Below are 27,846 nucleotides of genomic sequence, written 5' to 3'. Positions count from 1 at the left end.
GAGGACCCCCAGAGGTAGACAAATGCACCCTTGTACAGTGCTCGGAACAGTGCCTAGAACCCCAGAATCGAGTTGCTGATATTATCATCCGCTCATCGGTAGTAACCCTCCTGCGCCCTCCCGGTTGTGTTTCTCCAGGCCTCGCCCTGACCCCCCGGCTCCAGGCCGCCCGCTCCATGGCCACCTTGAACCAGATGCACCGCAAGGGGCCTCCGAAGCGGCCGCCCCCGACTCTGGGCCCCACGGAGGGCCGGCCGCAGCTGAAGGGCGTGGTCCTGCGCACGTTCATCCGCAAGCCCAAGAAGCCCAACTCGGCCAACCGCAAGTGCTGCCGGGTGCGGCTCAGCACGGGCCGCGAGGCTGTCTGCTTCATCCCCGGCGAGGGCCACAGCCTGCAGGAGCACCACGTCGTGCTGGTGCAGGGCGGCCGCACCCAGGACCTGCCCGGCGTCAAGCTCACCGTCGTGCGCGGCAAGTACGACTGCGGCCACGTGCAGAAGAAGAAGTGACGGCTGGGGCGCGGGCTGGCCTTCATGCAGAGCCAGAACCTGCCTGTCTGGGCTCCTGCAGGACCCTGGGGAGCTGGGCCAGCTCTGAAGGCAGCTGGTCCTGGGTTCGAATCCTGGGCCCACCTCTTCCCTCGAAACCACCGTTAGCCCATAGGGGTCCTGGGGTGTGGATTGGAAAAAGGCGCTTCTGCCAACACGCTTGGCTTCCATGGGTGAGTGTTGGCGCCAGGGACCTTTCCTGCTGGGACAGGACACGGCACTGCCACCTGCTGGGAAGGACTTGCAATAAACACAGACCCCCGACGGTTGTTATAAACCCGTTCTGGTAGTGTTCGCCCTCTGTGTGGTCTCGGCAACTGACAGCCCCTCTGGGCCTCAGTTTCCTCCTCCAGGAAGTAGCTCCGCCCGGTGCATGCCCTGGGTTGGGTTTGGTGAAGATGAAGATAGATGCTCTGTGTGCATACACCTGCAGGTGGCGGCTGTTCTGTGCAGCAGGCGCGCAGCCCTGAGGCCCAGTTCCCCTGCCTGCAGGCCGAGGGCCAGGCAAGGAGGCGCCGCCGTCCAGCGTCCTCGGCTGAAAAGTGGCCGTAACTGTAATGTTGGCGACAAGCGGGTGTTGAAAGGATCGAGTGGGGTGCCCTGCTCTTCTGTTATTCTGACTCACCTGCTCCTGGGTTCACATCCTGCCTCCACCTCTTCATTGTTCTGTGACATTGAGTATATTTGTTGCCCCTCTGGGCCTCGGTTTCCTCCCTTGGCAAGTGGCGCTGAGCGTAATACTGGCCTCGTTGGTCACGTGCTTGGCCACATTCGATTTTAAGATTTAGGATGTGGGGCCCAACTCTGGTGCAAGTCCTGCCTCCTGACTTCCACACCAGGCAACCTTGGGCAGATCATTGAAACCCGGAGCCTGTTCATTTTTATTTATTTTTTATTTTTTGCTGAGGAAGATTAGCCCTGAGCTAACATCCACTGCCAATCTTCCTCTTTTTGTATGTGAGCCACCACCACAGCATGGCTAGGTCTGCACCCAGAAACTGAACCCAGGCCGCTGAAGCGGAGCGTGCCGAACTTAACCACTAGGCCACTGGGGCTGGCCTCCTGAGCCTGTTTCAATGGCCTGGCCTACATGGCATTGATATCGTGCCTGCCTGAGAGCTGTTGGGAGAACCGCCTAGAACCGCCATGGGGGCTGTCCAGTGCGCCCTTGTAGCCCATCTCTGGGTTCTTGAAGCCTGTCTCCATTTTCTGCATGGTGCTTAGCACACCTCCTCAAGTTTCACTATTGGCAACAGCCCACCAGGGCTTTCAGGATCAGAGCCGGGGGCAGAAAGTGCATCGATTACAGACAAAAATCTCCCATCACCTCACACTTAGCACCAATCTTATTGAGCTCGTTTGCTGGCTGAGCCGAGCTGGGGAGAGTAGGAGACACTAGAGGATCGAGATGGGGAGCTTTCCTTCGTGCACGCTTTGCTGCTGGAGACCGTATGCACGTGGGCTGGGGTGTGGAGGAAAGGAGTGTGCTGCCCGGCAGGGGTGAGCCCCTGAGGACGGGGCGGGGGGGCCACCGTTCAGGGGTCAGCAGGGACTGGGCCTCAGGAATTCTGAGAGACACGGTGCCAGTCTGGCCCAAAGGGAAGATGCTGATGGGCAGCGCTGGAGGAGGCTGCACGGGCCCCACAGCTGAACCCGAGACTCCCCAAAACAACAGAAAGGGTCCCTCTGATGTCCCTGGTGGTCCCCTTAAGGACCAGAGGTCCCTGCCAGCGATCAGCTTACCCCAAAAACACGCCGCCGAGTCACTGGCCCCACATTTCCCGGAGCGTCCCCCTCTATCATTAATCCTGGTTTGGCCTTTGTTTTTGACTCGGTTTACTAACTGGCCTCCACACACGTGGGAAAGCAATCTGCAGGCACGGTAAACGTCTCTGAGTTATTCTTTGACCCCCCACCGGGGAAGCTGGGGAGATGTGAGCAGCCTGGCTGGATCCTTGGTTTCCCGCACAGCGTGGGGTTCACTGGAGGCTGCCGGGAACAGGCCACAGGGGACCCCCCACTGTCCCAGGGCGTCCTCTGGCTCCCGGCCGCCCTTGACTGATGGCGATGTCTGGCTGAGGGCGGTGCGTCCTGGAAGGCCGAGCGGGCTGGCAGGCTAGGACAGGCGGATCCTGACCCGCACGCTGGAGTGAGTCACGAGGGCGCCGTAGTGTCCCACCCAGGAACGCGTGTCCCTCCCGTACTGCTCGAAGGACACGTAGCGGATGCCCTTGCCGAAGTTGGTGAAGACGTGGGAGACCTGCGGGGGAGGAGAGCGAGAGGGTGAGATGCTCCCCACACTGAGTAGAGACCAGGCCTGCTCTAGGCGCCGGGGAGACAGCAGTGAAGAAGCAGCAAAAAGAGCTCACCCTGGTCAAGCTGACAGTCTAGCAGGGGACCAGGCACTGGAGGTGATGGGGAAGAGGCAGAGGGAATTCTGCGGGAGGGTGGCGTCGTAAAGTGAATAAGCAAAGGCCCCCCTGAGGTGACATCTGAGCAGAGACCTGAAGGAGGGGAGGGAACCATGGGGGAATCTGGAGGAAGACTGTTCCAGACAGAGGAACAGTCAGTGCAAAGGCCCTGAGGTGGCAGCGTGCCTGGAGCAGAGCATGGGGAGAAGTAGGAGACGGGGTCAGGGAGGAAACGGGCAGACCGTGGGGGGCCTTGTGGAACTTTGGCTTCAGGCTTTTTCATCTTTTGTAATTTTTTTATTGAGATAAAATTCACCTAACATAAAATGCACCATTTTAAACAGTACAATTTAGAGATTTTTAGTATATTCACAACGTTATGCAACCATCACCACTATCTAATTCTGGAACATTTCCATCACCCCAGGAAAAAACGCTGAGTCCATTAGCCGTCACTTCTAATTCCTCCCTTCCTCTCGGTCCCTGGCAACCACTAATCTGTCTGCTTTCTGTGTCTCTGGCTTTGCTTATTCCGGACATTTCCTATAAATGTGGTCACACAATATGGCCTTTTGTGCCCGGATTCCTTCACTGGGCACAAGGATCCTCCATGGACCCAGACTTCCCTCCTTCCCATAGCTGCGTGATGGGACTTGGCTTTTACTCTGAGATGTGGCCATGGGAGGGTCACAAGCAGGGGAACGTGTGATCTGACTCACTTTTTATTGGGATCTTTCTGGATGCTGTGTCTGCATGATGGGGGGTGGGGGGAGGAGATGAGGAGTGGAAACAAGATCCCCAAAGGTTACTTTGATAACTGGGGTGTGGTGATCGTGACGGCTAATGCTCGGCAGCCAGCCTGGGCTTGTGTCAGGCCCTGCACACTGCAGTGTGACTTTGGGCCAGTCCCGTGCCTCAGTTTCCCCAACTCTAGAATGGGCACAGAGCAAGGACTTTGGTTCACTGCTGCATCCCAGCAGTGCCCAGTATACAGTAGGTGCTCAATAAATGTATGTTGAACAACTAGGCTGTTGTGCTAATGAAATGAATCAGTAGGGACAACTCGGAACAGGGCCTGGGGTGTGATAAGGGCTGGGGATTGTCAGCGGTTATTATTACGGACATCCCGCGGCGAGGAGAGCTGAGAAGGGCCACAGAGCAGAGGGCGAGGCTGGGCGTGCCTCTGGGCAGCTCAGGGGCGGCCCGGAAGGCGGTCCGGACCCACCTGTCGGCAGCCTCTCTCCGTCCACTGAAGGACCGGGTTGGGCGAGGCCGAGAACTTGACCACTTCGTTTTCGTACACGTCCAGGAGGCGGACCCGGAGCCGGTAGACGCAGCCGCAGTTCTCTCGGGCGCCCCACCTGCCGGGGGCGGTGAGCCGTGATGCCCCCGCCACCCTCCCAGGGGCAGATTCTGGAGGCTTTGGGTCAGATGCGTGTGTGGGGGGCGGAGTATGGTGCTCTGGGGAGGAACCACAACCTGGGGGAGGAGGAGCCGGGTGTTCCGGGGAGGAGCCTGAGGGAGTAGGAATGCGATGCTCTGGGGTGGCCACGGCTCTGGGGAGGAGCCAGAGTCCCAGGGAAGAAACTGGATTTTCTGTGGAGAAGGAAGAGCCCAAATGCTTTGGGGACAACCTGGGTGCTCTGGAGAGGAGGGGGCTTGTGTTAGGCCCGCAGGCTCTGAGGCCGGCCAGCGCCCCCATCCCCACTCTGCCCTCTCAGGAGCGTGCTCCCAGCCGTTCTGAGGCCTTGGGCATCCACAGGCCCTTAGGGTCAGCGTTGAGTTGCGGACTATGGGGGTGGAGGGGGTGAGAGGGGCTGTTCTGTTTCAGACCAAGCCAAGCCAGGCAGTGGTGCTCAAGTCAGCAACCCTGGGGCCTGCTGGGAAGAGGGTCGAAGTGGGGGTTCTGGGCTCACCAAGGCTCCGCCCCTCCCTGGCTCTGCTCCTATGAGAGCATCGCTTCCCCTCTAGCAGCCTCACTACGAAGGGGGCACAGTGACAGTGGCCAGACCCCCTGGGGTTGATGGGGGCGTGAAAGGAACCCCGTCTGCAGAACCGCTGCCACCACCCTTGATGCTCCGGGGCAGGTCGCCATTCTTCACTCACCAGTCGGCCACACAGATCTCGATCTGGGCGCTGTCCAGCAGCTCCTGCCATACCCCCTCCATCACCAAGTCTACAAGCTGCCTCTTGAAGCACCATCTGCGAAGGGGAGATGGAAGGGGGGTGGGGCAGACAGTCACAGCCCAGAAATCACCTCCTCCAAGAAGCCCCCCACAGCCCTGTCTAAAGCAGCCCCTCAGCAGCCCCAATTGCTCTACCGGACACGATGCGTGAGGGGCTGGGCCCTCAGATCCCCTCCACCATTCTCCACCCTGCTCTGGCCTCCAGGAGGCTGACCTCTGCAAGCCTGCCCCTGATATTTGTGGGGACCGGGACATGAGTACCAATGGAGGCCTACATTGAGTGGGGAATTCTGGGGCCTCTTCAATTTCGGGGGCCCAGGTCTGAGGCCGTATTGCTTGTATCTCCCTTACCCTCCACTTCCTGTTGGGTCAGCAGTGGGAAGCTCCAGCAGGAGAAAGAAAGGAGAGAAGAGAGTAAAATCAGGGTATTTATCCTCCTGGCTCCCTCCGAAGGGAACTGTAGACTGCTGTGTCCCTTCACAGCTCCTCATGCCCTCTCCTCACGGCCTTCTCTGTCTTCTGTTCCAATAACTTACCCCTGTCAGATCTAGGGGTAGTAATGACCTTCCCCCACTGTTACTAGCCCGGGGGGTCCTGCAGTATCCCTTGTGGTCTGCCTACACCTTTGTAAACAGTCCTCCCCCCCTAATCTGAGTGTGCCATAATAATAGAAATACTGTGGTACTGGTGGAGGAAGTGATAAATTGACCAACAATTGGTCAATTTGGAGGAAGTGGTAAACTGACCAACGGAGCAGAATGTTCGGGGACAAACCTAGGAATGTATCGGAATTTCATAAATGATAGAGGCGGCCCCGCCATTCTGTGGGGAATGGATGGATTCTTTAGAAGATGATGTTGGGAAAACTGGCTCAATATATGGAGAAGGGAAAACTGGATCCTTCCTAACACCACATTCAGCGGTGGATTAAATCTAAATGTGAAAGGTACCACTATGAGGGTACTAGAAGAGAGTGTAAGAGAATATTGTTAGGATCTAAGGGTGGGGAAGGATTTTTTGAACAAAATTTCAAAAATTCTAAAGCAAAAAAAAAGAGATGAATTTGATCAGATGAAAATAACAACAAAGAACACCACAGAAGCAGTTAATACAGATGGCGAGTGGGAGATTTCCACAATGTTTAGGATGGACAAGGGGCTGACATCTAGAATATACAAGGAATTCCTGTATATCAACAAGAATAAGACATCAACCCTAATAGAAAACATGAACAGGCAATTTACAAAAGACGGAATCCAAAAAGCTAACAAGCATATGAAGAGATGTTTAATTATTAGGAAATCAAAACATGCAAATTAAAACAGCAATGAGATATCACTTCACCCCTAATATACTGGCAACTACTAGAAAGCTGGATAATGCCACATGAGAATGGTTGACCATGGGGGGAGAGGACAAGGGAAGTGGGTGTGGGGTATGAGGATAAAGAGAATCAACTGACCAATCAAACGGTTCTGATGGCTTCATAGTATTTATACAATCAGAAGCTCTGAAGCCAGATTACTGGGTTCAAATCCCAGCTCCACCATTTGGAAGATGTTGGTTACCCTCTGTGCCTCAGTTTCTTATTATAAAGTGGAGATAATAAGAGGCTCTATGTCACAGGGTTGTTGCCAGGATTAAAAGAGTTATATGTGGGCTGGCCCCATGGCTTAGCGGTTTAGTGCTCGTGCTCCGCTGCTGGTGGCCCGGGTTCGGGTCCCGGGCGCGCACCAACACACCGCTTCTCCGGCCATGCTGAGGCCGCGTCCCACATACAGCAACTAGAAGGATGTGCAGCTATGACATACAACTATCTACTGGGGCTTTGGGGGAAAAAATAAATAAATAAAATTATTAAAAAAAAAAGAGTTATATGTAAAGCATCTGGCATAGAGTAAGTCCACTAAATGTTTGTTATGTTGTTGTTGTTATTTTACTGGTTATGTGTTTAATGTCTTCCCCCACCCTACACCTAAAATGCAAATGAGAAAAGAGCAGATTCCTGATCTTTCTGGATTTTCCTTGTATCTCTGGCATATAAAACAGTGCCTGGTACCGGGCAGGCCCTCAACAAATATTTGTTGATTGACTGCCTGAATAAATGAATGAGGGCGAGAGAGGGTGGAGGTGGGTGAGGGTGAGGAGGAGGACAGTGGGGTAGGGTCCCCCTCGCTCCTCGGGGCCTTTGCCCCACGGATCAAGGGCCACTCACTCGAAAGAAGTCACGAAGCAGGTCTGGGAAGGAGCCCCCGGCACCAGTGTCAGGTTTTTTTCCACGGCCCAGCCGTTCCCGCCGTGCTCCACCTCCCAGCCTCTGAAGCCCTCTGTGGGATACAACAGGCTTGAACACAAGGGATTCGCCTGCCAGCTCGCCCGCAGAGCCCGCCACCTCCCAATTAGCCCCGCCCAGCAGCTCCTCCCTCCCAGCTGACTGCATTCCTGGTTCCACCCCACGGCCACGTCACTCAGCCATACCCATCCACTCAGCTTCCCCTCAGCCCCACTCGGCTCCGCCCCGGGGCTCCTTCCACCATGGCCCCCTCCTCTACTATCACAGCCCCCTGGCCCCTCCTTCCTTGGCCCCGCCCACTGTCAGCCTAGCCCCACGGCCTCTCAACGCGATCTTATATTTCTATGCAAGCTCCGCCCCCACCAGCACCCAATCGGCTTCCCCCCAGTTCTCCCCTGGCTCCTCCCTCTTTAGCCACGCCCACCGAGCCTACTGTCTCAGCATCGCGCCATTCCGGTCACGGCCCCGCCCCCTGGCTCCTCCTGCTCGGTGTCAACCGCATTTCGTCTCCCTCCGCTGCCCACAGCCCCTGGCTCCTCCTACCCAGTCCGTCTCTTCCCCAGCCGCTCCCTGGCCTCGCCCATCCAGTTTCCCAAGCGCATCTTTCCTTGACCACGCCCCCTGGCTCCCGGCCCCGGCCCCGCCCCTGGCGCCTTCACCATGGCCAGGCCCCCTACAGACTCCGCCCTCTGCCACGCCCCCTGGGTTAGGCCCGCCCCCGGCACCCACGCTCTCCGCAGGAGTTGAAGATGAGGTTGCGGCCGAGGGGCGCGCGCAGACAGTAGCGCGCCAGGGCGCAGAGCGGGAACTCCTCCTCTTCCTCGCCGTTGGGCGGGCAGCGCTGGGCCGCCGCGTAGAGTGCGCGGCCCTCGGCGCTGCGGTCGCGGGCCAGCTGCAGCAGCCACACGGTGGGCCCGTCCACCACGTCGCGCCAGGCGCGGCACACTGCGCGGCAGCGCGTCACCAGCGCGCGCGGCGGCACGTGGCTCAGCACCTGCACGAGCAGCTCCGGGGGCAGCGCGTCCAAGGCTATGGGCGGGTCCGCGGGCAGCCGCCGCCGCGAGGGCCGGGCGCCCATCTCCGGCCGCCGGAGTCCTGCAGGTCGAGAGGGGCGGCGGGTCAGGGCAGTCTGGCCTCCCACCACCTCTCCTCCCAGGACGCAAGCCCCCTGCGGCTTGACTGTGACCCCACCAGGTACATGGGCAACCGGGGGACTGCCACGGCTGCGAAAACCGGGCGCCAAGTTCCTGCCACCTGGCTCCGGAGGGCCATCGGCTTCTCCCCATCCTTCCCCGTGGAGCAAGGAGCCCCTGGCCTGTCCATGACCCCACCGGGACTGCTAACCACGGCTTCCATCCCTGGCCAGCGCACTTGTGTCCGGCTAATCACTTTATATGTGACCATAAGCACACTGAAGACCCCTGAGAAAAACCCACCGGGGAGGAAACCATTGTCACCCCATCCCCCAACCTGTCCCAACTCTTCGGCTCTTGGGAACTCATCACCGGTCTTCAGCATAATCTATTCCTCAATCTCTTCACCTGGACATTCTTGTCCCTTTCTTGCTCTAACCAGAACCCAGCTCTCCTGTGGCCCTTCCAAGTGGGTAAATCTCCCTGCTCCTTGGTGCTGCTTCCAGACCATTCTCCCTCCATGCTTCCCAAGCTCCCCAGCTATGAACCTCCTCATCAGAGTAGATCGTGTACTACCCCACCTTGTGCATCATCTGCTGACCCACATCGCTGCTGCTCACTTCTCCGTGATGTTAGCTCCAGGCTCAGCGCCACTCAGGCTGCTCTGATCAACACTGTCTGTGGTTTCACATCCATTAGGTGATCCTTCCTTCTGCCACCCGGCTCTCTGTTCCCTGACCTGCTCTCCTCTCAGCCCCTCCCTCCCATGGTGGCACCTAGACCTTGTCTTAATAACCACAGCCTCTTCAGAACCCCAATCCCAGGCATCTCTCCACCCATCACCCCCCAGGGCCCTAGACCCCCACCATCCTTCCAACCCACTGTGAGCTCCCATCCTTTGTCCCTACCTCCTTGTCAGGCCCCTCACCCCCTCGAGTCCTCATTTCTTCCTTACCCAGCTTAAATTCCTTGGTTTTTTTGCATACAACCTTGCCTCCTCTGGCTTCCTCCTACACGTGATCCTGGTTAAATGCAGCCCTGCATCTACCCTGTGCCTGTCCCACACAGTTTAAAGTGGCTGAAGAACAACACACAACTCCACTGGCTGGTCTCACTTCAAGGTTGTGAACTTGACCCTCAAGCGTACCCCTAATGCTGCCTGGCAATCAGATTACATTCCTCTTATGCGCTGGCTCTTCCTCTCTATGGATAACTATTTCACACCTTCTTCCCTGTCCCCTAACCCACCACACATCCTTCCACCTCTTCACTCTCCCCTTGCTTGTTATTTTGCAGAAAAATTACAGCGACAGAAGTGAACTTCCATAGGCCCCACCGCCCGTCTCCCACCCGCCTGCCCTACGCCCACACAGGCCTGCGCCTGCGCTTTCCCCCGTGACTGCCCCTGTGTCTGTCAACCCTGTGCTCTGGGCCTGCTCCCACCCTCCCAGTCCTGGTCTCACTCCAGGCTCTGGTCTCACAGTTGCCCCCTCTGCACTGGATCATTCCCGGCAGCCACACAGTGTCATCTCTCTCGTCTGAAAACAAACCTTCTCTTGACTGCACCTCCCCTCCCAGCTGTGGTCTCATTTCTTTGCTCCTCTTTATAGTAAAACTTCTCAAAAAAGTCGTCTACGCTCACTGACTCCATATTTTCTACTCCTGTTCTCTCTTAAACCTTCTCCATTCAGGCTTTGCCCCCCTTCCCTACCCTGAAATGTCAACGTCACCAATGACCCCTGTGGTGCTGAGTCCATGGTCCCTGTTCAGGCCTCACCTCGCTGGACTGTCAGCAGCACCTGGCACAGTGGGGTTGCTCCCTCTGCTCTTGGCTCTGCGCCACCACGCCCCTCTGGTTCCCTCCTGTCTGCTTGGTGGCTCCTAGTCAGTCTCCTTGGCTGTTCTTTCCTCCTCCCTCTGATCTCGCGATATCAGGGACTGGTCTTTGAACCTCCTCTATTCTCCACCAACACTCACTCCCTTGGGGATCTCATCCATTCTCATCACCTCTCACCTGGACCATCACTGTCTCCCTGCTTCTCTCCCCAACTGTCTGTTCCTCACAGGCAGCCAGGTCAGCTGTGCACACCTGAGTCAGGTCCCGTCCCTCCCTGCTCAGAACACTCTGGTGGCTCCATCTCACTCAGGGTAAAAGGCCAAGTCCTCACTGTGGCCCACAAGGTCTCACACGATCTGCCCCCATCACCTCCCTGCCCTCATCTGCCCCTCACTCACTCTGCCCTAGCCACACCAGCCTCCATACCTCAGGGCCTTTGCACAGGCTGTTTCCTCCACCTGGATCCAGAGGATTTCTTTGCTTACCCCCGTACTTCCTTCAAATCTTTGCTCAAATGTCAACCTCTCCATGAGACCTTCCCCGGCCACCTTATTTACAATTTCAGGGCCTCACGACCAGCCCACACTGTAACCATCACTAGGGCAGAACTGTTGTTTCTTTTGCATACTGAAAACCAGTGTCCACACCAGAGCCTGACATATAACAATTGTTCAGCAAAGAGATGTTAAGTGAATGAACAAAGCGTCACACCAGAAACCCACTGCACAGATGAGGACACTGAGGCATAGCGAGGCGAAATACCTTTATTTAACAAGAACTCGGCGATCAGGTCAAGATCTAGTGCAAAACTCATTTCATTTCCCCATCTGGGGCGGAACAGCCTCGTCCTGAAAGCTGCACGCCTGGATCCAGCCAGCCTGGGTTCGAGTCCCAGCTATGCCTCTTGCTAGTTATATGACCAAGGGCAAGTCACTAATCTCTTTGTGCCTCAGTTTCCCCTTCTGAAAACGAGGATGTTAACAGTACCTCCTCCCTTGGGTTGTTGTGAGGATGAAACAAATTAATATTTGTAAGGCACTTTTAAAAAGAACTGCTAGTGTCTCATACATAAAAGTGATATTAATTTAATCTTAAACACTGAATTATGTCAGTTGCCCTTATTATTACACATCATAAAAAAAACATGACAAGCAACCCTCGAACTATGATATTTTCATCTGGTGACATTTATGGAGCCCTCGTTAAGCCACTGAGCCGAGCGTTTGAGATAGATCATCTCACTGATTCCCATTATCTCATTTTAATGGCCAAAACCATCCTTGGAGGTGGCCCCGGGTTAAGAGGCTTCAACGATCTATTGCTTGTTATGTTATCTAAAGCCAGTAAGTGCCCGATTCGTGTCAGCTGTCATTATTTTTAAACAAATTGATTAAGGTCTCGTTAAGAAGTAAGCCTGTATCGGCAGGTGGTCTGTGGAAATGGCAGAAAGCCTGACGCTGCAGAGCGTCGCCCCCACTGCAGAGTGACTGAGGTTGTGGAGACAGGGTTTTGAGACTAGAGTGTGCTTTGCCCCAGGTGGTTATCAGTTGCATTAATAATTAGCTGCAATTTACAAGCAAGTCCACCAGCGTGCCTGGCATGGACGTGAAACTCACCAGAGTGTAGCCGGGTGGGCTCTCTTTAGCAATGTGCAAGCCGGGGTCCTCTGGAGCTGGGGGTGGTCCCCTCACACAATGGGGCAGCCAGACTTCACCAAGGAGTAAGGACCTTCAAGTGCTGTACCTTTATGAGCCCTGGGTATACAAAACTTGTTTAGGATGCTCCGCTGCGGGCCCCGAGGTGCCTCATAGTCACCACGTCCACACGGCTGAGTCCCAACTACTGGCTGGGTCGTATGGGACCCGTAACGCACGGCAATTCCTGCTGCCAGGGTGTTTGGGAGTGTCTGTGCGTTTGGGGGGAGGTTATTATTGGTGGTCACAGTGACTGGGGATGCTACTGGTATTTAGTTTCCAGGGACCCACGATGCTATGCAGACCGTATCTTCCCGAATGGCTATAACAACATAACCTACCTGACATGCTCTGCCAGGACCATTAAGAAGTGAGGCCACACCCCTCCCCTTGACACGGGCAGGCCTCTGTGACTGCTTCCACTTTCAGAGCCCCGCAGAAGTGACAAAGCTACGGGATTCCCGAGGCTGGGAGGTAACAGAGGAGACAGCCTCCGCCAGGCAGTCTCGGAATGTGTGCCTTGGGAGCCCCGAGCCCAGTGGTGTGCTGCTCAGTGTTTAACAACTAGCTCTCCGGGGGGAAAAGAAAAAGAGTCTGGGTTTGCAGCGTTGGCTGATTTCTGTGGTGTAAACACACCCACCACGGCTGATTGCAAGTTACTGCTGTGAAGTCCTTGAACTGTGGAGTTGGAAAGATTTGCCCACAATCTGCTCTCACCAGCCGGTGCAAGCCGGTCCTGCATACCACTGCCTGAGTCACCCCTTAAGGCTACCTGCCCTGAAGTCATCATTCTGGAAAGCCCACATGGAGACAGAGGGAGATGCCTGGGGAACCCCAGCGGTTTGAGCCCCCCATCCCAAGTGCTAGACATAGGACTGATTCAGCCTTCAGATGACCAGCCCCCGTCTGCCACTGTCTGAGGGCAACTGCATGGGGGCCCCTAAGAGCTGCTTAGCTGAGCCCAGTCAACCCCCAGAGCCACAAAAAATAATAATAAAACAATAGTTATTGTTTTAAGTCACTAAGTTTTGAGTGGTCTGTTATTCAGCACTAGCTAAACGTAACCACGCTCAGCGACCTGCATTTCGTGGGGCGGGTACCACCACAAAGGACTGTCCCACCCCGCATGCCAAAAGAGAAGAAACAACGGATGCCCGACTGTAGACGAAGACCCATCTGGGTTCAAATCCTGACTCTATCCATTTCCCATCAGTGTGATTTGGGGCAAAAAATATTTATCTCCTTTGAGCCTAGTAAATGCAATTCAGGAATAGCATTTTTTTTTTTTTTTTTGGTTTGTTGGTTTTTAAATCATGCTGTTTTAAAGTACTGACTACTGTTTTTTGTTTTTTTTATATAATCAGAAATCTTTTTTACTTGTTGACTGTTCTATGGGGCTAATTCTTTCTCTTTTTTCCTCCATTTTTTAAAATTGTGGTAAAATTCACATAACAGAATTTACCATCTTAACCATTTGTAAGTGGACAGCTCAGTGGTATTAAATATTTTATAATGATGTGCTACCATCACCACCATCCATCTCCAGAACCCTTTTCATCTCGTAAAACAATAATTCCCCATTACCCCTTCCCTCCTGCCGCCATTCTACTTTCTGTCTCTATGACTTTGACTACTCTAAGTAACTCATATGAGGAATCATACAGTATTTGTCTTTTTGTGACTGGCTTATTTCACTTAGTGTAACATCCATGGTGTAGTCCGTGTCAGAATTTCCTTCCTTTTTAAGGCTGAATAATATTCCACTGTATGGATATACCACATTTTGTTTATCCACTCACCTGCTGACGGGCACAGGGAGCTTCCATGTTTTAGCTATTCTGACTATGGGTATTTTTAGTGGTATAATATCTTTATTTCATTTTATTTAAAAATCTGGACTCTTTTGCAGCCTGAGATTGTGATCAATGACTCGATGATTCATTTCCTGATGAATATATGTACTGAAGAACAACAGAACATTCTCTGCCAAGAGAATTTGAGGCAGCATTACAATTTCAAACCGGGCAGAGGTATACTCACTTAGAAAGCTTTTTTTTTCCTTCTGCTTCTCGATCTGAGAGCTGGCTACATGTGAGTGCTCATTTGTAAAAATTCATCAGGCTGTATGGTTTGAGCACTTTCTAGAAAAGGTTTACTAAGAACGATAACAACAATAAAAACAGAGATGGTAGTCCATGGAAAGAAACAAAAGGATGTCCAAAAAGCCCTCCTCAAAGTCATCGAACAAAAGATATTACTATTTTTGTTTTTTGGTGAGGAAGATTGGCCCTGAGCTAACATCTGTGCCCATCTTCCTCCATTTTGTACGTGGGACACTGCCTCAGCATGGCTTGATGAGCGGTGTATGTCCGTGCCTGGGATACGAACCCTGGGCTGCTGAAGCGGAGTGTGAGAACTTACCCACTACACCACTGGGCCGGCCCCTGCTGAGCAGTTCTTAGCGGCTCACATGCAGTGGCCCTCGGACAGTGGCAGATGGGGGCTGGGTCATCTGAAGACTGATTCACTCCAAGTCTGTCACCTGGGACCGGGGAGACTCAAACAGCTGGGGGTTCCTCGGGCATTTCTCTATCTCCACGTGGTCTCCCCAGCTGAGCGTACTTTTTCCAGAGTCTACACTCAAAAGATCAAATAATATAATTTCATTTTCAAGGCTCATGATCCATTAAACTGTCTTCATTTTATACAGTGTTGTTTTTATTAATTTTATTCATTAATTTTTGCTAATTTTATCTTTATTAATTTTAGCAATTTTATTTCAATTGATTTTGAAGTTATTTTTATCAATTTTATCAGCTAATAACAGATTAGAATAACTTATATGTAACCCTTATATATTTATAAATGTATATTTTTACTTGCTGTGATATTTAGATATTTTTGTACTTGAAATGTCATTTCAGTAACTTTTTGTTTTATTTTATGAATTTGGAACAAACTGCTACTTTTTTTTTTAACTTTTTTTTTTGCTGAGGAAGACTCGCCCTGAGCTCACATCTGTTGCCAATCTTCCTCTTTTTCCTTGAGGAAGATCGTCCCTGAGCTAACATCTGTGCCAACCTTCCTCTATTTTGTATGTGGGATGCCACCACAGCATAGGTGATGAGTGGTGTAGGTCTGCCCCTGGGATCTGAACCTGCGAACCCGGGCCGCCGAAGTGGAGCATGCGAACTTAACCACTATGCCACTGATCCGGTGAACAAACTGTACTATGAATAGTAGTATTTCAGTATCGGGCTAAAAAAATGTGGGTATTATTATTGTCTCCCCTTCTTAGGAGCCAGTATTTATTCACTATAAAATTATTTCAACTTTTCTGTGTGCTTGAAAGTTTTCATAATACAATCATAGGGGGAGAAAAGGCCCCACTGTCAAAGATTCACTGTCTGTAATGCCTCTTAGGACACTTCTGCTGAGGGCAGGGAGCATCCGAGGGTGTCCCGGACCCCGGGCTGCTAACCCCAGCAGGATAGGTGGTGGTCTGAGTTCCCCCTATGGCGGCACATGATCTGGGTTCAAATCCTGGTTCTGCCTCTTCCTGGGCAGGCCATCTCTTAGGTGTATGACTGACCTCTGAGCCTCAGTTTTCTTGTCTGCAATAGGGAGATAACTCTTGCTCTACTTCAAAGGGTAGATGTCAGCAGTGAAGGAGAAATGTCCCTAAGCTATGCTCAGGACTCAAAGAATAAGAGCCAATGGTAGGAGCCGGCCCCATGGCCTAGTGGTTAAGTTTGGTGCACTCTGCTTCAGTGGCCCGGGTTCTTGGGTTCCGATCCCAGGCACGGACATATGCCACTCGTCGGTGGCTATGCTGTGGGGCAACCCACATACAAAATAGAGGAAGATTGGCACAGATGTTAGCTCAGGGACCATCTTCCTCAGGAAAAAAAAAAAAAGACCAATGGTAATAAAACAACTAATAGGGTTTAGCTCTTAGGAGGTAATAAACAACTAATAGGGTTTAGCTCTTAGGAGGAAGAATTGATCATCTGAAAGAATTAGGAACCTAATGTGAGGGGCCCTCTGTGGGTTCACCTTGGGGAGGGGGACAAAAGGAGGGAGGAGTGGGCACACATGAACACACGAGGGTGCTCACTGCCCCCTGTCAACCCGGCCAGCTGCCCACAGCACCCGTGTTGACCTTGAATCCCTAGAGGAGAATAAGTGAGCAAGCCACCACCAGTGCCAGAAACTATCTCGACACCGCCCCATGGGGAGATATTCACCAGGGTAAGCTGCGGGATCTCGGGGGTGGGATTCGGGGTGCATTTCTGCTATGCGTGCTCACGTGCGTCTTTCCATTTATAATCGCACATGAGCCCTGATTCCCAGAATGGGTACCTTTAAAAAAATTACCTTTATTGATGTATAATTTACATCCAGTAAAACGCACACATTTCGAGTGTACAATTTGGGTTTTAACACCTGTATACAACGTGTACCCATTACCACAACCAAGACGGAACTTTTCCATCACTGCGAAAGGTTTACCCCTTCCCAGTCGACCCCCACCTCCACCTCCAGGCAGCCACTAATCTGCTTTCTGCCACTCTAAATTCGAGTTTGCTTTTCTAGATTTCCTAATCAACGGAGTCTTACAGTCTGCCAGTTATGAACTTACTGCCTCACAGCTGCACGTTGCGAAATAGGAGTCTGGCCCTTTAAATCTTTTTCCTCCGCCCGCTATGGTAAGTTTTTCCAGTAGGGGGAGCCAGAGAGTCGTTGCGGGAGGACAGGGTTTTGCTTCTAGCTTCCAGACTGGGTTCCCCGGGGCAGACAGCCTCTCCGGGCCGGCTCCTGCAGGGTGCACGCTTCTCCAGCGTCTGGCGGTCAGCAGCACCCTGCGGCCAGCAACATCCCCTGGCACCCACCTCGGGTGGCTTCCTAGCAGGGCGCTCTTAGTGAGCCACTGCCGCGGCCAAGCATTCTCCAAGGAGATCAGGGTCTCTGGGGCTGTCATCTTTCTAGAGCTCTCTATCTTGGATCTTAGGGGTGGTGGCTGCTCCTTATATCTCTTTCTATATTCTTTAGCCTTCTCTTTATTTCTTAGTAGCTTATCCCTCTTGCTGTAACTCCATGCTATAATGAATAATTCTGTATATTAAACATTCTCCCTTCAAATGACTGTGTGGCTTCAGCCTCCTGACTGGACCTGACTGATACCAATAGTATGTGCTCCCTGTGTCTTCTTTCCTTGCAGCATAATGTCTGCCTGATTCATCCACATTGTTGCAGGTATCAGTCAGGAGTCATTCCTTTTTACCGCTAAGTAGGATTCCGTTGAACAGGTAAACCACAGTCTGTTTATACACTCACCACGATGGACACTTGGATTGTTCCAGGTTGGGGCTAGAAAGAATAAAGCCACTATGAACATTCCTGCACAAGCGTTTATGTGGACATATGTTTTCATTTCTCGTGATTAAATACCGGGGAGTGGGATTCTTGGATCCTATGGTAAGTGTATACCTCACTGAACAAGAAAATACCCGGTGGTTTTCCAGCCTGATCGTACCATTTGCTTTCCCATCAACAATGTAAGAGATCTGTGGTTGCCAGCACCTGGCATTGTCAATCTTTTTCATTTTAGACAGAATGGCTTCCTTTTCATGCCTTTGGGAGATTTTCCTCTACCTGACAATCTCCCTTATTAATTTTAACTGTTTGCTCTTGAACTGTAGTGTCTGGGTTGTTTCTAACCTGCAACGAATGGTTACATAAAAATCATCAGTAAGACAAGATTAAAATTCTTTGCTCTTTGAAATTATTTGCGGGGCTGGCCCTATGGCCTAGTAGTTAACTTCGGCATGCTGCGCTTTGTCGGCCTGGGTTTGGTTCCCAGGCACGGACCTATGCCACTCGTCGGTGGCTATGCTGTGGGGCAACCCACATACAAAATAGAGGAAGATTGGCTACAGATGTTAGCTCAGGGAGACTCTTCCTCAGCAAAAAATAGATAAATAAATAAAAATAAATAAATAAAATAAAATAATTTATGTGTTCAAAGATTCAATGTGGCTTCCCCTTCGAGAAGGCTGACTGAGCTATTGATAATCAGGGCCTACACCAGCCTATGTGAGCCTTTGGGTAGATTTTTTTTATAAGGCAGCCCTTCTGGGTGAATGCCACCCTGGGGCAGTGCGGCCTGGTGATCAGAGCAAGGGCTGGATCTGAGCCCCCACTCACACGGCTGCCCCTGGCTGGCCTGATAATAATAACAGCTCATATGTGCGTGGTCCTGTGCTAGGTGCTCTCGAAACAGTATCCCAGGAATCCCAAGTTCAAATGCCTACGAGAGACAGGCAGTATCCCAGAGGAGGCGGACCAGGTGGCAGAAGACAGGGAGTGGTGGAGACCCTGGCCAACCAGAGTCCAGCTCAGCCTGAAGGCTGCGCCAACACTCCCTCTGGCTGATTTACTTCCAACAAGGAAGGGGGGCCCAATTTGGCCACATTTTCCAGTTTTTCAAAAGAAACTGGAAATCTCAGTTTTTATGTGAAACCAATTTTTAAATGTTACCAATGCATTAAAAAAGTAATAATAATAAAGCAAGTATGGGCCAGATGAGACAGATCTGCAGACCCAGGAACTGACTGGGGTGGCTGTTTTGTGACTTCTGTCTTTTCCCGGTTGATCTTCACATCATGAGGAAACCGAGGCCCAGAGAGGTGAAATGACTCGCATAAGGTCACACAGCAGTCAGAAGTGCAGTGGGCATTGGAATCCGGGCGGTCTGATCCCCCTCTCAAAGGGCATTCTCTCTATGCACAGCAAAGAAGTTAAAAAGCAAAGTGAACAGGAGGGAGACCATCAACAAAAAAGAAATGCCAATATATTTCTTTTGTGTGTGTGTGTGAGGAAGATCAGCCCTGAGCTAACATCCATGCTAATCCTCCTCTTTTTGCTGAGGAAGACCGGCTCTGAGCTAACATCTATTGCCAATCCTCCTCCTTTTTTCCCCCACAAAGCCCCAGTAGATAGTTGTATGTCATAGCTGCACATCCTTCTACTTGTTGTATGTGGGACGCGGCCTCAGCATGGCCGGAGAAGCGGTGCGTCGGTGCGCGCCTGGGATCCGAACCCGGGCCGCCAGTAGCGGAGCCCGCGCACTTACCCGCTAAGCCACGGGGCCGGCCCTGCCAATACATTTCTGAAAGGCAGAGAGCAGACAGAAGGACAGGGGCTACGACAGAACTCAAGGTGGGGACAATGGCGCCTCTGGACCCAGAGTCAGGGACCCAGAGGAGCCCAGGCTGAGGTAGGCGTGCAGGACAGGACTGAGAGGGCAGAGTGAGGGCAGAGGTCAGTCTATCTTTGAAAAAACTGTGCCTCTTGGTTCCCTGCTCCTTCTCCATCCTCGCTCATGCTTTGCCACACAGATCTCAGGCTGCCCAAGAGTCACACACAGGAAAAACAAAACAATAATGGACGATTGTTCTCTAAAGAAATTGCATGGGGGCCAGCTCGGTGGCATACTGGTTAAGTTCATGCGCTCTGCTTCGGCAGCCCAGGGCAGGCTCAAATCCCCAGTGCAGACTGACACACCACTCATCAAGCCATGCTGTGGCGGCATCCCACATACAAAATAGAGGAGGATGGTCACAGATGTTAGCTCAGGGCTAATCTTCCTCAGCAAAAAGAGGAAGACTGGCAACAGATGTTAACTCAGGGCCGATCTTCCTCAGCAAAAAGAGGAAGATTGGCAACAGATGTTAGCTCAGGGCCAATCTTCCTCAGCAAAAGAATTAAAAAATAAAAGAAATTGTCTGGGAAGTGCCAGGCTGCTGGTGTTGCTGAGTGCAGCCCAACCCATTCTGGCATCTGGGAGTGAGCTCCTAGCAAAGGCTGGTTTCCTCTGTGCTAACACTAACAAGGGCTGCCCCCAAACAGAGTTCTCAGTCACCTCTTCAACTGGACAAAGAGGCCAGGGGGAAAGCAGGACTGTGTTTATAACAGCCCCAAATCTCATACCAGTTACTTAAAAGTTACCCAGCCCCTTGTTTGTTTGAAAGTGTGATTGGACGAGCAAGGATCACCAGATGCTTGAAGAAAACTAGCAGCCTGAAAGAGAGGCACTAAGGTAAACAGGCAGAGCTAGAGCAAAGTGACCCTAGAGGAAAGAGAGACAATTCAGAGGGCCCAAAGAACATCAAGGAAAAGAAAAACCCTAATAGCTATGCTCAGGGCCGGTGTCAGACTTCACGGGCGTGAAGTCGCAGTCATGAAGTCACACATGGTCCACACTTAGAAGCGGTCCATGCTTGTTTTTTTTTTTTGCTGAGGAAGATTGGCCCTGAGCTAACATTCATGCCCATCTTCCTCTACTTTATACGTGGGACACCTGCCACAGCATGGCTTGATAAGTGGTACAGAGGTCCTCGCCTGAGATCCAAACCTGTGAACCCCAGGCCGCCGAAATGGAGTGTGTGAATTTAACCACTATGCCACCAGGCCAGCCCCTCCATGCTTGTTTTAATGCTCTGTGGTTGCCAACTTGAAATTCTTAATAATTTTTGAATAAGGAGCCCACGTTTTTCATTTTGCATTAGGCCTAGCAAATTACATAGCTGGTCCTGGGTACACTTAGATTTGAGAAGATATTCAAGACAAGACAAGGAGGGGATACTATGTAAGGAAGAATGTCTTCAACAAGAAAAACAATTCCAAGAAATAGATTGGATAAGTTAGAAACAGGAAAATGCTTCTCTCAAAAGGAAAAAATTAAAGCGATGATAAACTGCAGGAAAAACAAAAAGCTGTTTAAGAAAGTCATGGTCCAAACGTGATATACACTAAACTGTACCCATGTTATGTCCACTTGACAAAGTACAAGAAAAAGGAATCCATTTGACCTGAAGGCTAGGGGCATTCTCTGTATAGGAGCCCTATTCATTGGTTTTCATGGGAAAAAGATTGTCTTTTTTTTTTTTTTTGAGACATAATTGACATGTAACATTGTATAAATTTAAGGTGTATAATGTGTTGATTTGATACTTATATATTGCAATAATGATTACAACTGTAGCATTAGCTAACAGCACTGTAAAAATTAATACAGAAAACCTCAACTAAAATTGGAGTCTGGAAGGCCTAGAGAGGGAGCTCTCCTGATCAATTACCCCAAACAGGAAGAGATGCGCCTTGTATCTCCAACAGGGTCTCTATCTTACTACCCTGGCAGGAAGAAGGAAGATTTTCTTCTCGCCCAGCAACAAGCCCAGCCAATGGAAAATGCCACAGCTCAGCCAATGAGAAGCCGTTGTCGCTCTGAACTCTTATTTTCCTCCAATGAACTTTCATTTTCCTTTTGCTAATGACTTCTTTGCCCCACCCTCCTTTCTATAAAAATCTTCCATTTTGTGTAACTCCTCCGAGTATCTCTCTGCTTGTGGGATGAGATGATGCCAGATTCATATATCATTTAATAAAGCCAATTAGATCTCCAAGTTTACTCAGTTGAATTTTGTTTTTAACACCTCTAGCTCGTCAGATAATTATCATTTCTTTTTTGTGGTGAGAACATTTAAGATCTGATCTCTTAGCATAAAGATTGTCTTTTTAACAAATAGCGCTGGGAAATCTACATGCAAAAAGGTGAATTTAGGCCTTTACCTTGCACCATTCACAAATATCAACTCAAAATGAATCACAGACCTAAATGTAAGAGTTAAAGCTATAAAAATTTTAGAAGAAAACAGCAGAAAATCTCATGATCTTGGGTTAGGCAAAGATTTCTTACATGCAACACTACAAGTATGATTCCTAAAAGAAATGAATGGATTACTTAAACGTCATCAAAATTTAAAACTTCTGCACTTCAAAAGACATCATTAAGAAAATGAAAAGACAAGCTACAGATTGGCACAAAATATTCACAAATCATATATCTGATAAAGGATTTGTATCCCGAATATATAAAGAACATTTAAAATTCAATAATAAGACAAACCAATTTAAAAAAACAGACAAAAGATTTGAATAGCTATTTCACCAAAAAAGATATACAAGTGACTAATAAGCACATGAAAAGATGCTCAACATCATTAGTCATTAAGGAAGTGCAAATTAAGATCACACTGAGACACCACTTCATGCCTCCTAGAATGGCTATTGTTTAAAGATTGGCGAGGACCTAGAGAAACTGGAAACTTCACGTTGCTGTAGGGAATGTAAAATGGTACAGCCACTTTGGAAAACAGGCAATTTCTTTAAAAGTCGAACATTAAAAAAAAACTTACACATAAACTTACCATGAAACCCAGCAATTCTACTACTAGACTATCTACCTAAGAGAAATGAAAACATACGGCCACATAAAGACTTGATTGCAATGTTCATAGCAGCATTATATATTTGGAAAAACCCAAATGTCCATCAACTGGTGAATGCATAAACAAAACGTGGTATATCCACACGAGGGAATACTGCTCAGCAATAAAAGGAATGAAGTACTAGTACATGCTACATTGCGAATAAACCCCCAAACAGTATGCTAAGTGAAAGAGGCCAGACACAAAAGACCTCGTATTGTATGATGTATTTATATGAAACATCCAGAAAAGACATATCTAAAGATATAGAAAGATTAGTAGTTGCCTGGGGTGTGCATGGGAACAGAGAGTGACCACAAATAGGCACAAGGGATATTTTGGAGGTGACAGAAATGCTCTAAAACTGTAGTGATGCTGCACAACTCGGTAAATTCCCTAAAAATCACTGAATGGTACACTTAAAAGTGCTGAATTTCATATGTAAATTACAGCTTTATTGCTTGCTATCAAAAAAAAAAGTGCAGACTTGACAGGTAAAGCAGGTAAGACTTAAGCATGTTCCTTACGGCAACAGAATAGACTGTAGACGTTATCAACCCTGACAGTGTGAAAGTACACGTACAACTGACAGAAGACGGGAAAGGAAAGGTGGGGGAGGGGAAGCCAAGAAGCTCTGCTCACCTATTTCATTTCTTGGGAATCAAAAGCTGCCAGAAGAAAAAACAGAAGTGAAGCATAAAATTTAAACTTACAAAGGTAAATAAGAAATAAGCACCAAACAGTACAATTATTAAAAATTGCTAGAGGAGGCCGGCCCAGTGGCGTAGTGGTTAAGTTCGAGGGCTCTGCTTCAGTGGCCCGGGGTTCGCAGGTTTGGATCCCGGGTGCGGACCTACGCACCACTCATCAAGCCATGCTGGGGTGGCGTCCCATATGCAAAGTGGAGGGAGATTGGCATAGGTGTTAGCTCAGGGCCTATCTTCCTCACCAAAAAAAAAAAAAAAACATTGCTGGAGTGCTGAAGCAGCGGAACACACAGGGGGCTAAATACCATCGTTCATAGCAGACAGTAATAGATGATTCTGGATTTCTCTCTCTACTTCTCTGCCATTTCATTGTCATCACCCTCTCAGTTACCCAACTGCCCTCTGGGCCACAGCGTGGGAGAAGTGGGAGGGGAAGTTACTTCAGCGTTTGGTATATTCTAATTTAAACGTAATGAACATCATGTGTAATAAAGAATATGCTTTTTGGGCCGGCCCCGGGGCTTAGCAGTTAAGAGCGCCCACTCCACTACTGGCGGCCCGGGTTCGGATCCTGGGCGCGCACCAATGCACTGCTTCTCCGGCCATGCTGAGGCCGCGTCCCACATACAGCAACTAGAAGGATGTGCAACTATGACATACAACTATCTACTGGGGCTTTGGGGGAAAAAAATAAAATAAAAAAATAAAGAATATGCTTTTTTTTTAAATAAACCAACCAACCAGTGCAATGTCACCATAATTTACTTAAAACATTGTCAATGAGAACTCACATACACTCCTGGTGGCAGGACAAGTTGGTATAACCACTTTGGAAACTAGTTGGGCATTTTTTACCGAAGTTGAAAACATGCCTGACCCAGCAAATTGACCCCAGGAAACACATACTAGAATATTCCTGACAGCATTGTTCCTAACAGCCCCAGCCTGGAAATGACCCAGATGCGCATCCACTGTAGGATGTATAAATAAATGTAGTAATAGAATGGAATATTACGTAGCAATAAAAAGGAGTTAACTACAAGTGCTCACGACAGCATGAATGAACCTTGAGAGCATAATTTTGGGTGAAAGATGCCAGGCACAACAAGTCACCTGGAGTGTGATTCCAGGACAAGCAGACAGCCTGGGGTGCTGGGGCAATCCTGGCTACACCTATGGTCCTGGGGTAGTTAGGGTAATTATCAACAGTGACTTCTATTACTTCCAAAATTTTCTGATTTGGATGATGCATTATTAAACCATCACGTCAACGGTTCTACTCTTAGCAAGTTCACACACAGGCTAAACTAATCAATATTATTTACAGATGCACACATAGGTACTAAAACCATATAAAGAAAAGCAGAGGGCCGGCCCCGTGGCTTAGCAGTTAAGTGCAAGCGCTCCGCTACTGGCGGCCCGGGGTTCGGATCCCGGGCGTGCTCGGACGCACCGCTTCTCCAGCCATGCTGAGGCCGCATCCCACATACAGCAACTAGAAAGATGTGCAACTATGACATACAACTATCTACTGGTGCTTTGGGGGGTGGGGGGAAAGGAGGAGGATTGGCAATAGATGTTAGCTCAGAGCCAGTCTTCCTCAGCAAAAAGAGGAGGATTAGCATGGGTGTTATCTCAGGGCTGATCTTCCTCACAAAAAAAATAAAAGGAAAGCAGAGTAGGGAAATGAATATCATGAAAGTCAGGACGGTGGCTCCCTCTGGGGGAAGGAGAGAGTTTTAACCAGACAGAGCACACAGGGAAGCATCTGGGGGCTGGCAACGTTCTCGTTGTTGACCTGGGTGCTGATTACATGGGTAAATGTATAATTATTTCTTAACTGTTTACATCTTTTTCTGTATGGATCTTATATTTCACAATTAAAAAAAATTAATGCTATCAATAAACACCATGATTACTTAAGCCAAAGAAGGAAAGAGTCTAATTGCATCTTGGTGCAAATAATTCACATTTCTCGAGTGCTTTCATTGTGCTGGGCACTCTGGGAAATTCTTCCCGTGCATTGACTCACTCCCAGGAGGCAGCACCCACATTTCTGGGCGAGAGGGCATCACAGGGCTAGCGAGGGACACTGGTTTGGGGAATTAATGGTGACAGCCCAAAGCCCTAACTCGAACTTTTTCATGATCTTGGGCAAAAAGTCTTTCTTTCTAAGTGTGAGATGTCCCCTCTGGAAAATGGGAGATGTCAGGTCCACTTCTCTTCTCCATAATCCCCAAATCCACAAGCTCTGAAAACCAAAAGTCCTTGCCAGACCCATGTGGTGGCAGAGCTGACTCGAGCTGGTGTGAGGTTTTGTTTATCCCCCTGGGTATGAACAGGCATTTCACTGAAGAAATATTAATACGTTCAGTACCGATGCTCCCCGGCCGCCACTGGGGGTCTCATCATGTACAGAATGGGTTCCACTGGACTTGCCTAATATTCAAAAAGGCTGGATTCCCAAATGCATCCAGCCCCAAGAGTTTTGGATAAGACACTGTGGACCTCTAACTCCCACCTCTCATGGTGGTGGGAAATTTAAGGGATGAAGGCCTGGCCCTCAACAAACGCTAGCTGTCACTGTGACTGTTGTTACTATGATTAGCGGTTAATGTCAGCTATTTTGATGAACACTTAAATACTTCCACATGCATCTTCCAAGGAGGAACAAGGGCCTCTATAGGTCTACATTACCTCTTTTTTTTTTTTTAATAATTTTATTTATTTATTTATTTTTTCCCCCAAAGCCCCAGTAGATAGTTGTATGTCATAGCTGCACGTCCTTCTAGTTGCTGTATGTGGGACACGGCCTCAGCATGGCCGGAGAAGCAGTGAGTTGGTGCGCGCCCGGGATCCGAACCCAGGCCGCCAGCAGCGGAGCGCGCGCACTTAACCGCCAAGCCATGGGGCCTACATTACCTCTTAACACCACTAAGAGAAATCCATTCTGCCATCTCATACCCAGCCCGTGAACAATTTTCCCCATTATCCCAAGAAAGTCTTTGGTAGCTGTTTCTTCCTGAGGAGGTCGGGGGCTCACACACTCCTGTAGGGGGTCATGTTTCCCTAATCTCTTTTTTTGTTTTTCCCTCCCCGAAGCCCCAGCACAGAGTTGTATATTCTAGTTGTAGGTCCTTCTAGTTTTTCTGTATGAGCCGCCACCACACATGGCTGCTGACAGAGGAGCAGTGTGGTTCCTTGACTGGGAACCCAACCCAGGCAGCCAAAGGGGAGCCCGCGAAACATTAACCATTAGGCCATCAGCCCTGGCCCTCCCTAATCTCTTTTAATCTGAAACACTGCCCTTGCCTTTTCCACTTCCTTAAAGAGATTATATTACTTTTATCATAGAAAAAAAATAAGGCACTCTCATTTCTATTTGATTTGTGAACCATAGGTGTAACTTCATTGGATAAAAAAATAAAAACCAGTATTTAAATAAGTAACCAGTAGAGAAGCTAAAAGGAATGTGATCGTGTAGGGAGGAGGGAGACTGTGGAGATGAAGAAAGCTATCTCCGTCTATTTTTAGCAAGGGATTAATAGACATTGTGTAAAAGTTGATCGACTAAGAAATAAGAATCCAAGAATTTGCTTTAAATATTTGGAAGTAACTATCAGAGGAATAAAAAGCAGAAAAGGTTTAAAACGAGGCACCACAGATCACAAATTACTTGGGCTGTTTCTGACAAGTAATTTAATTACAAAACATTTTAACCGGCTGCGGGGCCAGAGCTGTTGTTTAAAGGACTGTTATTTTTCATGCAAACTTTGTCCTATGTGCCTTTTGTTCTTGTGTGTTACAGAGACATTTTTAAAAGTTATTTAAAAGTTCGTAATAGTGCAGTCTTTCAAAATAGGGAGAAAACAGATGCTGTCTAAAGTTGAAGGAACAAGATAGGGAGCGTTAAAAAATATTACTGGACACTGCAAAAGTTAACTTGGAACAAATTGGGAGGAGCTGCCGCAGCTAAAAACACGCTGTGCCCAAGTCGCTAAATCGAGAACCGGCGCTGGAAGACTTCTGATGGACAGATTTTGGGAGGGCGCTGCAGGCAGCAGAAACAAAAGCAGAACTGGCGGAAAGTGGCCTGGCCCTTCAGCGGCCGCCGTGGACACGTGTCGGTCGGTCTGCTTGGAGGGACTGATTTAATGGTGGCCTCACGGACCAGCAGAGGGTAGAGAGGCGTGGACGTTAGGGGGCAGGTTTTAAAAGCAAAGCCCTCCACTAGGATCTGGGGCTAACTCTGGACTTGGAGGGGCAGAGGATGGCACGGGCAGCCCGGGACGGGAGGCCCGGGAAGGGCTGCGGGGTACAGGGCTCCGGGACCCGCCCCTCCGGGCAGGGCCTGGAGCAGAAATCCTTCCCGGGAACCCCCAGCTGCGAGTGGGGACGGGACACGAGTCCCGATCTGAGTCCCCACCTGTCCCGGCGCTCACCTGGCGGCCCGCTTGGAGGCGGCGGCGGGCAAAGATCCCCTTCCCCACCGCGCTCTGGGAGGCAGCCGGGGGGCTCCCCGGGATCGGCGCCGCCCAGGGAGCCCCGGACCCGCGGTCCTCTCCGTTCTGGCTGACGCCGGGCTCTGGGATCCTGCGGCCGGCGGGGGAGCCGGCCCTCCTCCGGGCGGGCGGGACCCGGGGGCGCTGCGGGCGCCGGGCCGGGCCCAGCTGCCACGAGGCGGGCGGGGAGGAGACCAGCCCCGC

At 50.2% G+C, this 27,846-nt stretch overlaps 2 protein-coding genes across 6 annotated transcripts in view; one reads left to right on the top strand and one right to left on the bottom strand.

Annotated features, from left to right (window-relative positions):
- Window positions 1-828, top strand: part of MRPS12 (mitochondrial ribosomal protein S12) — a 2,696-nt gene extending 1,868 nt beyond the window's left edge. For both annotated transcript variants that reach the window (XM_004441503.3, XM_087421790.1), the window contains one exon: window positions 139-828. In XM_004441503.3, coding sequence (XP_004441560.1) covers window positions 139-509 — 371 coding nt within the window. In that variant the 3' untranslated portion in view covers window positions 510-828. The remainder of the gene's footprint in view (window positions 1-138) is intronic.
- Window positions 138-27,846, bottom strand: FBXO17 (F-box protein 17). Of its 4 annotated transcripts, none has more exons than XM_087421788.1 (8): window positions 27,583-27,846; window positions 23,076-23,101; window positions 12,025-12,162; window positions 8,168-8,533; window positions 7,361-7,472; window positions 5,066-5,161; window positions 4,185-4,320; window positions 138-2,808 (listed from the first exon to the last, which is right to left on the bottom strand). In XM_087421788.1, the coding sequence occupies exons 4-8, from the start codon at window positions 8,514-8,516 to the stop codon at window positions 2,665-2,667; spliced, it is 837 nt and encodes a 278-aa protein (XP_087277914.1). In that variant the 5' UTR covers window positions 8,517-8,533; window positions 12,025-12,162; window positions 23,076-23,101; window positions 27,583-27,846; the 3' UTR covers window positions 138-2,664. The 4 variants fall into 4 exon arrangements, with proteins under 4 accessions (XP_087277914.1, XP_087277913.1, XP_087277915.1 ...); XM_087421787.1 differs by lacking the exon at window positions 23,076-23,101 and adding an exon at window positions 14,524-14,736; XM_087421789.1 differs by lacking the exon at window positions 23,076-23,101 and having other exon boundaries at window positions 27,567-27,846.

This window comes from Ceratotherium simum, chromosome 33 (genome assembly GCF_057802395.1).
Source record: "Ceratotherium simum simum isolate JZ-2026a chromosome 33, ASM5780239v1, whole genome shotgun sequence".
NCBI lineage: Eukaryota > Metazoa > Chordata > Mammalia > Perissodactyla > Rhinocerotidae > Ceratotherium > Ceratotherium simum.
The sequence above is the reverse complement of the archived record's forward strand: the minus strand, read 5'-3'. Positions and strand labels throughout refer to the sequence as shown.